Source organism: Dermacentor variabilis, chromosome 7 (assembly GCF_050947875.1).
Source record: "Dermacentor variabilis isolate Ectoservices chromosome 7, ASM5094787v1, whole genome shotgun sequence".
Taxonomy (NCBI): Eukaryota; Metazoa; Arthropoda; class Arachnida; order Ixodida; family Ixodidae; genus Dermacentor; species Dermacentor variabilis.
Window position 1 is genome coordinate 36732515 of NC_134574.1, and position 11994 is coordinate 36744508.

At 43.3% G+C, this 11994-nt stretch overlaps 1 protein-coding gene across 1 annotated transcript in view; it reads right to left on the reverse strand.

Annotated features, from left to right (window-relative positions):
* LOC142587406 (cytosol aminopeptidase-like) overlaps window positions 1-7870 on the reverse strand; it is a 97410-nt gene extending 89540 nt beyond the window's left edge. The window contains exon 1 of the mRNA XM_075698401.1: window positions 7564-7870. Within this exon, the coding sequence (XP_075554516.1) occupies window positions 7564-7674 (111 nt within the window). The 5' untranslated portion in view covers window positions 7675-7870. The remainder of the gene's footprint in view (window positions 1-7563) is intronic.
* Window positions 7871-11994: the final 4124 nt, after the last annotated feature.

Here is an 11994-nt window from a genome sequence, read left to right on the forward strand (position 1 = left end):
TTGTCCGTACATCTGTATGAAAGCAGTCATTTGTATGAAAATTGTTTCATAACTACTGCTGCTGCTGCTGCTGTGTAAAGGGGCAGCCACCTTGTCAAGCTACTAATCTCAGTGGCTTTTTGTGGCTACTCCTTCCTTGTGTATTTGTTCAAGGAGAACAAAAATTCAATTCAATTCAATGTAATGTAATGCATAGAATGGACAACCGGTGAGCCATTAGAGTAACAGAATGGGCACCAAGAGAAGGGAAGCGCAGTCGAGGATGGCAGAAAACTAGGTGGCGTGATGAAATCAGGAAATTTGCAAGCGCAAGTTGGAATCGCTTGGTGCAGGATAGGGGCAATTGGAGATCGTAAGGAGAGGCCTTTGTCCTGCAGTGCACATAAATAGGCTGATGATGATGATGATGATACAACAACGCAGCATTCAGTCATTAAACCGTAACTACCCAGTCTGTGTAAATAAAGTAACTATGTGAAATCAAGGCAAGTCATGTTTCTGACATTATCGTCATGATCAGCTTAGTTCAAGTCCACTGCTGGACAAAGGAATAGTAGGGAATCTTTATTTACCACTTTAATGCACCAGCCACTTTCATTCTATGCCTGCACATATCCAAATCTCATCACACCACCTAATCCATCCACACTCGACTCCATTTTCCTTTTCTTGGCACTCATTCTGTAACTCTCGACGGACCCTAGCTATCTGCTTCATGTGATGCTGAGCCTGCCCAACTAACTTCTTTCTCTAGCTCAAATAAAATCTTGCCTATGTGCATTTGCTCTGCCATATATACTGACACATTCCGATTTCTCTACGCTTCTCCCTAACACTCTTTTAAAATTTCACACGATGTTTTACACTAGACTTAGACTAGTACACAGAAATTTCACAACACTGGTTCAGCGTGAACGAGGCAACCGTGTCGAACTTGATGCCAGCATAAAACCCACAAATTAGTGACGCCAAAGGGAAGAATAAACAAACTCAAAGCACACAGCAGAGCTTCGCAGAGCCAGTCCCCAGCTTACCTCCATCGTGATAGCTTCGAAAATGGGATGCACGGGCCCCCGCTGCAGCCGTTTTACCCGCACAAAGCAAAAGAAAGTGCACAAGCCATGCAACCTGACAGGAAATGGGAGAGGAGACTAGCGACCTCGATCAGACTAGCAGCTGCAACCGTGTTCACCTCCTTTCCCCTCTAATTCTGTGCTTGAGAGATGCTATGCCCCCAAACCACAGGTGGCTGCAGCCCCATCAAACTATGCACGCACGACTAAGCTGACTAACACTACACAGGTGCTTTTGTTTTTCTCTTATGTAGGTTATGCTAGTGTTAACCTGCCTGAATTAGGCTCTTCATTCAAATTCATGGCTTCATTGTGGACCGTCTCTGCAGTCCTTGAACGAACGCAAGGCTATCAGGAGCCAGCGGTCAGTGTCAAACACATTCATTCAGGAAGCAAAAAGAATGCCCGTACACATATTTCCTTTGGCCTGAACAATGGCTGCGTGGGAAGAAACAAAGAGCTTTCTCGGCTAAAAATGAAAGGCAGCTCTCACAGAGAAATATGGGTAATAACGAAATGTTGCACTGCTAAGGCCTCCCAGGGCCGTTCAAGTTGATTTGTAACATAGGTACACGTGTAGACACAATAAGGAATGCCACTACAAAAAACCGAGTTTAACGAATAAATACCTCACCGATTAAAGGATACATTTCCATTTGAACAAAGAAGCCTAAAGCAAAAAGAATGTTACTTAGCTAAGATAATTTAGGACAGCCTAACAGAAAGCTTATTGCTAGAGAAAAGGGATTGCCTAACTGGTGTGGTTTCCCACTTTGATGTGACCCAAATCTACAAGACATATGGTAGTGATGGGCTCAGGATAAATTTGAACAGGTTGGTGTCAGCAAGCATGAAAATCATTGCGTCAACAGTTTTGCATTCTGTGCCTATCAAAATGCAGCTGCAACAACTGGGAGTCAAACCTACAACTTACTGTTAAGCAGTAAAACACCACACTTACAGAGCCACAGTGATGGATTGTGAAGGAGAAATGAGGCATTATATGTCATTGTGCAAAGTGTGCTGTACCTCAACAGCCATGTAACATGAACCTCTCAGCAATGTAGACTGGGAATGGCGCCTTGTCACACACCACGATGTAAACAGCTGAGTCTATGCAGTACATCCCACTGTACTACTTCAAGGTCTTAACACTACTGAAAGTGAAATTCAAAGGGTGAAGACAGCATTAACTTACATGCTTGAATTCTCAGAACGATATTTTTAGCCAAATTTTGTTCCCAAAGTGACTGTATGAAGATGCATGCTTTGCATTTAGCAGCTGCAGCAGACGTGCTATTGATACATGCACATTTTGAAGTGCCTGAAGTGATCGCAATACGGCCAAACCCTCTCGAACTAGTGGTAAATTGTGTACCACATGAGGTGATAATGAACTGCAAAAAGGGACATAGCATGCAGAACTCTTATGTGATCCATTAAATACATAAACAAACAGTATGAAAGTATATATACATCAAAGTAACAATATGGGCCTTAATTAACGCTAGATATCCACCACGGTGGCTTAGTTGCTATGGTATTGCGCTGCTAAGTACGAGGTCGCATGATGAAATCCCGGACACAGCGGCCGCATTTCAATGGGGGTGAAATGCAAAAAATGCCTGTGTACCATGCATTGGGTGCACATTAAAGAACCCCAGGTGGTCTAAATTAATCAGGAGTCCCTTACAACGATGTGCCTCATAATGAAATTATGGTTTTGGCATGTAAGACACCAGAATTCAATTTAATTCAGTGCTAGATATTGAACAGTTTAAATGTCACCTATTTCTTGCTCTTGAAATGAAACACTCAAGTAAGCATTCAAATTCAACAGTTCGCACAAATGTGGCATTACGTGGGTTACTCAGAGCAGGACTTCCTGATTTTTCTCCTTATCATGAAATGTGCCGGCTTTAATGATCCAAATTACTTTCACACGAAGATTTCGAGGAATTGGAGGACTGCTAGCACAATCAAGAAGTTAAGAGCCCTTGAAGAGAGGTGGGCTCAGTGTGAAACCAAGTGCACTCATTTTAATGTAATCATTCAACTGAATTAGAAGCATCCACTGTATGAGTAAACAACATGTAGTACATGAAAACAACATTTTCTCATATATTCATATTACAATCCAATGCTTTCATGTGAAGAGGTTGTGTGTAAGTCGTACTTTACGAATTTTTGATGTATTTTACTTTGAAGAATATAATTACTTCAGTAATGCCTACGAGCCACGCAGAGGGCCTGCGTGGATTGGGAAGAGTGGTTTGGGATCATTTTTTCTCATAAGGGCAATGTTGCTGCCGTCAACACCGACGCCGGATTTGCTGCAACACGGGGCCTTTAACGCTGTCACATTAAAACACTTAGTAAACCTTCACCTACAACTTTAACAGGCTTAGCACTTTCTTGAGGCAATCAGTACAAAAATCTACACAACAGAAAAAACACAGAGAGACACAGTGTTCGCCCTTTCTTTCTGTTGTGTAGCAGTTTGCACTGCTTGCTTTAAGAATGTAATGTCAGCTTGCTAAGCATGCATACCATCCTTTAGGACTTTCTGCCACCAATACAACTATGCTGTAGCAGCTATACAGGAAGGGCACGGTTATTTTCAGTGCATTCTGGCAATTTTCTTACCACATGTTTCAACATAGTTCAGACTTTCACCACGTGCAACTGTTCCTCTAATGTTTGAATGATCCTTTGGGCCACCACAGCTATCACTACAGGGTTAGAGTAAGTAAAAACGTGCCCAAAATTTCTCACGTACATAACACGTGTTCATAATCACTTGGTATTGTGATCACTGACCTTGAATGAAAAATAGGTGGTGCTAAATTACATTTTGCAGTGACCATCATTCCAAACTACGTATTGCCACATGTGATACTAATGCGTATTCTAATTCCCTTATTACCGTGAACTAGAGGTACTGCATTCTTGTGAAAACAAATCAAGGACTGATGGTGATCCCTAATCCCATTAACCCACAGCTAATAACTGCTCTCGTACTGAAACTGCATAAGAAATTCATAAAGGTTGGCAGATATTGAAAATTCTCAGTTCGAATTGAATGGCCTTTGCCATACAAAAATGTGAAGCTGGGCTGATTGGCTGAGCAAAATTCTGAGAAAAACTGCGCAGCAACAGGACCAATGAAAGACAAGAAAAAAAAAATAATAATAACGCACAGGCGCTGGCTCCCAACTGCAGGTTTATTCATAGAACTGATTTATATACATACATGGCAGAAAGGTCCTGCCTATGAATAAACCAGCAGTTGATAGTCCACACCTTTATTGTTTTCTTTTTCAATGGTCCTGTTGCATGCTGTATTTTTTTTTCAGAATGCACTTTAATAGTTTGCGGAAGGGTTGCAAATTGAGCTTGGTACATTTTAAAACTTATTTGGAGGAGTGCTAAGTGACGGTACAGGTAAGACAACAAAAGAGCACGGACTAACAAGGCCTCCACCCTTGTGTTGTCTTTTCTTGCCCCATCATTTAGCATTCCTCCAAATGAGTAATTTTAATATTTGTTTTGTATTCGGGTGAAGAGTTCCCCATTCAAAATGATCCAATATATTCATTTCTGTTCAGTTACGAAGGGAATCTCAGGGGAGAAAGACCAATGCAAGTGCTGGCTGTTGCAAATTATTCTGTTGCAGGAAATTCTTGCACTTGTTGCGAACAAGCACGAGTTCCTGATCGATCTGACGGGGCAAATAATTTCTTGCCATTTGCTAAAAATGCTCCACTTTTTAAGCAGTCTGCGTATCTGTTGTCTCTATTTAGGCAAAACATTTTATTATTTCACAGACTTGCCATGTTTGCATCCTATTAAAACAATGCGCGGTGCTGTAGAATTATGGTTAGCTCCTTCAGCAAACACAGAACTTGATGTGCATTTGCTGATGTGCTCTTTCACTGTTTCATTACCGTCACTGGCCCACCTGATTACTGAAGCTGCGGTTTATAATATGCAGGCTTTTCACTTGGCAAGACGACCAGTTCGTTATGGCATTATAGGCAAGCGTCAAATAATATAAGTAGGCCTTTATCTCACCAAATAGACTCCACACATCCTTTATCTCTGACTGTGGTTAGGAATGCAAAAGTATTCAGTATGACTTCTTAAAGGTGCTTTTCATATTCGATTAGGAAATTTCCCTATTTCAACACCCCTAGGCTAGAAATGTGCCACGCTTCAGCCATGAGATATACACATGCAATATTTAAACTGGCACTTAGCAAAATTGTCATACATAACATGAGCTCAAGATTGCTAGCACGCTCCTGGGTGCTAGCTACCCTGTGACTTAGGCCCCAACATAAATCTAACATTATTTACTTATTAACACAGATAGGAAAGCAGTCACTAAACAAATTTTCTTACATCTCTTCCTGCAACAGAAGTTTTTTTTTAATTCTACACAACATTCTCATATGTCTTGACAAGAATTACTGTTTTGTACAATACTAAGCAAACTGAAATACAGTCAGAACAGGCAAAACAAACATTGAACAAAGCTGCATGATACTCAACCTTGTGTTATGTAAATCACGATACGAAGCTGTTATCCAAGTTTTGGCAGCGTCTTGCTGGCAACCATGATATAACCAATTGACTTCAAAGCGTCATGCAATAGAATCAGAAAATGCCTGAGCCACACCTAGTTTCTCCTACATCGTTATTGGTGAAGGAGGCTCTTGAAATCTATTGTGGGAGCAGGGATTTGCTCTGCTGAATACACAAACAAAGTTTAACAAGCTTGAAGAAACCCATGGCTCACATCAGCAGCCACATGGTGCCCAGTGCCAATACATGGCCACATCAGCACCTCACTTACAAAGTAAGTGTGTAAGTATAGTTGTCTGGCATCAAGCTGTAAAAAACTAGGGCTATGGCCATGGCAGAATGTTATATTGTAGCATATTGACATGAGGAGCAGTGATGTAACCTTGGTACTTTCTTTTTTATCATATTAGCGCAAGGGATGAAAGCTTGAAGATTTTCCAGTCAAGCTACCAGTATTTTATGCGGCTTCTAAGTTTACTGCGGAGTCACCCAAGCTGGCCTTATCTCGAACGTATCAATGGGCAATGCCCTTTTTATGACTGGCCCTCCCAGAGCAGCAGAGATTTTTGGCACGAGATAAAGGGACCAGCTGCTTTCAAGGTGGTGCGCACTCTTAGCCCCATTCCAGTTACACCCAGAGCATGCTTGCCAAAGGAAGATGCTCTCTGGACATATTGACCGATGCCTCTGTGAGCCCATTCCCTTGTTTTCTGCAAGGCTGCACAGATGCCAACAATTCGTGCATGCATCTGCTTTCAATATGGGCAAGGAAGGCATCTACTTGAACTGGCACAGTGCTGTGGATTTAAGTGGCTTTCCCCACCTATAAGACGAAGTAATGCCCACAAAAACTTGAGCTTTGCAACCAGCCAGTGCCCAACACTGGACATGAGCCTTGGATTTTACCCATCGAAGCGACGAAAACGCTTATAAGCTTGCCTGTTATGTGAGTGCTACGTCCGATAATGCTTTGTATAGCCCGAGTATTCCGCCTGCGCAACTTTCCTTAAACTGCGAAGGCTTACTCAACCGCACGAGATGAACACCTCAACCCTGTGCTTACCGAACAGCCACACGCAGGAATGTAGTATAGTTCCGTGTGCACACGTGACCCGCGGATATACGGCCCACTTGCATCGCTTTGCACCGCACTCCTCCACGCTTCGATGACCCGTAAGGACACGCGCTACGAATTTCCATTCCTTATTGTATTTTTCGCCTCCTCCCGGATGCGTGACCCCGCAACATTCGGCTGTAAACGTCAGAATAAAAATGGCCCTTTTTTGTCGTTATTCTGGAAGGGCTACGTGAGCACGACAATATGTGCATCTTGCTGGGTAACGAGTGCACTGCAAGGACAAAAGAGAATCTGCAGCGTTCGGTTAAGTGAGAATCGTTAAGAAAGGCGTCATCCTCTCCGCGCTTCCGGGCGGTCTACGTCCCCGACTACGCAAGGCAACTTCCTAGCCGGGAATGTGTAACCTCTACGAGCAAAATACAGCAACCGCCAACAATCAGAGACGACTCGAAATTAAACTTAATGCTGCGCTAAGTTTATTTTACTACCTTTGCGCGATGGTCTGCGGCGTAACTCGACACCCATAGTAAGCGTGAATAAGCACAATCTGACGAACGGCCAGCGGTTGACCTCTAGCATGCGGTATCACCGCGGGTCGAAGGATTGCCCTATGTCGCGTGGCTCACAACACCTGCTTGCATGTTTTTCTTTTTTTTTTTTTTTCCTTTTTAGTAAAGCGAATGCGTGTCTCGCGCAATGCACGGAAGGCGACAGCGCTACGTTCCGCGGTTGCCGACTTTCCTACCCGCGTGCCGGCATGGCTTCGCTCGCGAAGCGCCGGGAAGACGATCAACGAGCTTTTGCAAGAATTTGCGGAATTCCCACCTTAGCGGCCATGACCAGACTTCTTCGATGTGCAGACACGACCGACGAGAGGACGATGTGTGAGTTCGACTTGGAACAAGCTAAAGAGAACGAACGTAGAAGCAGGATCATTTATCAGTGACTACACTGTATCTCTGGTGTGCTGACAGATGACAATCGGTGCACGGTGGGCCGCCGCGCGTCTAGACAGGGAATCGGTTGTGCCGGACTCTTCGTGCCGATCGTGAGAAAAACACACACAGGCAAACGCAGAACAGCGGCACACACGCGATCACACCACACCCGGCGCACGCACCGGCAAACCGGAACCGGAATGTATGGCGGCGTGGCTGCCGGTACGGCCATTCTTCGGATTATTTTGCTTTCGGTTTTAGTTTCGCTGCTGTTCCTAAGCTAAATGTTAGGGTTGGAGTAGAGTCTACTACACTATAGGTTGGCGAAATGGCATTGGTTGGAGATTGCGTGGAACTGGCTTTCAGTTTCCACCAGCGAAAAAAAAAAAAACGTACTTGTGTTTGTTGAGTGGTTGCACGTCAACCAGTACTACCTCAATACAAAATTCACTTTGAACGACATCATTTGTAACTGGGCCACGAATGCGGTAAAATACCTAGACTATAAACAAAGACCAGCCAGACGTCTCAGCATACCAGTTCAATATATTCGCTTGGGGTATCTTATCAAAGATTATACATAGATATAGCACATGTGTGCCTTTAAAAAAATTAATTAATTTATGCGGTTTACTTGCCAACACCACAATCTGATTATGAGGCACGCCGTAAAGTGGGTAACTCCGGAAATATGGACAACCTGTGGTTCTTCAACGTGCACATAAATCTAAGTACACGGGTGTTCTTGCATTTCGCCCCCATTCATGTGTGCTTTTAACTTACAACGTCTGAGGACTCGATATATTTAGTAAGCTATTTCAAGTGAGAGACAATAGAAACCCATGCCTGCATGAAAACGTTGACCAACAGTGCATACGCGTGTCACACAGCGCACGTTTGATCGCGATAAAGACCAATCCGGATCGAATTTCTCGGTCGCGATTGGTTCCTTTGCGCTATCTGCGCGAGGGAGCCAATCGAGGTCCAGAATTTCGATCCGGATCGGGCTTCATCGCGATCGAAAGTGGTAGTGTGATAATGCTGTCACGTACACTTCTGATAGCGATTGGGGCCGATCCGAATCGTATTTCTTGATGGCGATCAACACTGGTCGCGGCTACACGATCCAACGATCTGGATTAAGTTATTATCGTCTGCTGATCGTCTGCAACTCTCAAAACTGCATAATCTATTGGCTACCAATTTAGATTCGCAAAATATGGTTAAAATTGAACAATATTTCAATTTTACAGCTTATTATTGCTGGTACAATATTTGTAACCTTTTTTTTTATTGAGCTGGCTTCAGTTCTTGTTTTTAGCGTTTTCAGAATACTGTGCAGACGTCAACCTGCGGCGTGCTGCGATCGCGATCAAGGAGCCTGATCGCGATTCTTGGATCGCGATCGCCCACATCCGGATCCCGCAGGATCGCGATCGCAAATGACCGTATAGCCACACCCGATTCGGAACAAGCTCGATCCGGATCGGCCCTGATCGCGATCAGAAATGTACGCACGTGTGACACTGGTATGACACCGCCCAGGTAGCACAAAAGAGATACGTAACGTTTTCGTAGCGTTTATCCAAGACAATAAAAACGGGTTAAAGAAGACACGAATGAGAGAACTTCGGCGGGAAAACGTCGTATATCTCTGCTAATGTCCGGCTTAATTACTTTCTTGAGACGATCTAGAACAGGTCTGCAAGACGTATTCGAAAAGCTGGTCTAGAAATAGGATTGGGAAAGACACAAGTAATCCCTTTGCCAAAACTATTCGTGACCAATTTCTAAACGTTTTTACGACGTTATCAAAAAGCTGGTCTAGAAGCGGTCTTGAAAGGTTTACGATCATCTGAAGCTAATTTTCGCGGGTGACGGGCGCGATCAGACATCGTTGTTCAAAACACGCGTTTAGTTTCGCCTCACGCGAAACAAACCTCATTGGCCTAGGCCGTTGGCACGGCCTATAGGCCAATCGCGTGAGGTGAAACTGATCGGGCGTTTCGAACAACGATCTCCAATCGCGCCCCAGATAAGTAGAAGCGTCGGTGTTGACTGTAAGAGCCATGGCGCAGTGCCAAGCACTGTTGCCCACATGGCCGGCGCATCCTCTACCAAGTCGCACGAAAATGAGCCTGTTAGGAATAATGAATCCTTAATACTGCCTTTAGTAGGCTACGATGCTTACAACCACAATGAGAATGACACCCTGCAAAGAACAAATGGCCACGTCTTGGCAGGTGGCCAGACCAAGCCCTTCATGCCAAGAGTGCATGAAATGAGAACATTGTGACAAAGCAAAAACACTTTATTCAAATGTAATGCTTATGCAAGGTTCGAACAAACTGTGTGAGAAATGCAAATAGAAGTAAAAGTACATCAACAATCACAAAAGTCGCAGAAAGGATTCGTAATGAACTCGAAAGTGAACATTCACTAGCACATAAACAAAATTCCAAGTACACATACAAAAATGAACAGAAAAACCTGGAGTGTACTAAATTGTCTAATTTATCATAGTAAAGTGCACGTGCTATTAGATGGACTAGAGTTATGCAGAAGTGACATCGGAGCGAATGGAAGAATTAGACTGAAAAATGCAAGAGTATGAATCGGATGGTAACTGCCTCCAAGGAATGTTACCAATCAGCTAGAAGCTTGAAAAGAGCACAAAAAGAAATAACACCGCATACCATCATAAAACAATCCTGTGGCACAAATAAAAAAAATGGGAACAATGCGAAATTGGAAATATTGCCTTTAGGAGATATCAAAGAAGGTAATGGCGAGAAAAAATAACCATACAACAAAAAAGCAATAAAGTGAAATTAGTGCAGAATACTTAAACGTGTAATAAGTGTAACAAGTGAACACTACTGTAGTACAGCGAACGATGAGACAGTATTGCTACATCTTGCCACTCCAGAACGTGAGAAATGAATATGCAAGCCTCATATTAGAAACTTACATAAACATGGAAATAAACTGGTTGTGTAACAAAGGAAGCAATGGTCATAATAAATAGTAAGTGTTTTATCTAAAAAGCCCTTTACAAGAGGCAAAGTTGTACCTCTCTGGCAAAAACAAAGTTGCAACGAATAATTTGCAAACCAGCAAACACATTAATTAGCACATTGACATGTCACAATTTGCGCACATCTCCATTCTCTTAAAGTAAAAAAAAAAGCACTCTGAATGAGAAAAACGTTCAACACATGTAGCCCAGAGCAAATTCTTTGCTAGTTCACTCACACTTTCGCATCCAAAAACATTTGCCACAAAGTCCAGGCACAGTTCCACTGATGTTTACCAATTCACCTCCACTTTCACGTCCAAAAATATTTGGCACACAGTCCAGGCAGAGCTTCATAGATAAACAGCTTGAGAGCACCCTACTGATAACTGTGCAGTCCCGCTGCTGGAAATAGAACTGCCGCACATGCTGGTAGTGGTTTCAATGTAGACACACTTGCTGCCCTGGACAGGTATGCTCAGATATCTGCACTGGTGCTCCATTTTGTCGAAGTAGACACATTGATGCACTACGCTGGTAATTGAAATGTTTTGAATGCACAAGTATTGGCTTCACCAGAAAGACTTGCCCACATACCACCACTGGCATATATATGCACTTGCTCTTCACTCAGTAGCATTGAACTTAAAGTGTTCCCTATGTGGGAGCCATGTGTAAAACCGGTGTCACACGACCACTCTCGATCGCGATCAAGCCCGATCCGGATCGAAATTATCGATGCGACTGGCTCACTCTCGTAGCTTGCGCAGAGGAGCCAATCACGACCGAGAAATTCGATTTGTAACGGACTAGATAGCAGGTAAAAGAGCCCCGTGTGAAACCGGTATCAAATAATGCACAGACGTACGCTAGGAAAATGTGTTGCACAAGGACAAAGAACTGCGACATGCCCTGTTGTGCGAAGCGCGTGAACAGAACACACACACACACACACACACACACACACACACACACACACACACACACACACACACACACACACACACACACACACACACACATATATATATATATATATATATATATATATATATATATATATATATATATATATATATATATATATATATATATATATATATATATATATAAACTGCCAGAGCGCTTCGCGTACTCCATGCGCACAGATGGCACCCGCACGAACTTGGCAGGCCGCCGTAAAGCGCGAAGGGCGCACAGCGTACATTCCGACACTTGTCCCAAACTGCAAACAATCGTACTACCTAAAGCATACAAGTTATTTTATACCAAGGGCATACTCGACTCACGTATGCAGTATCC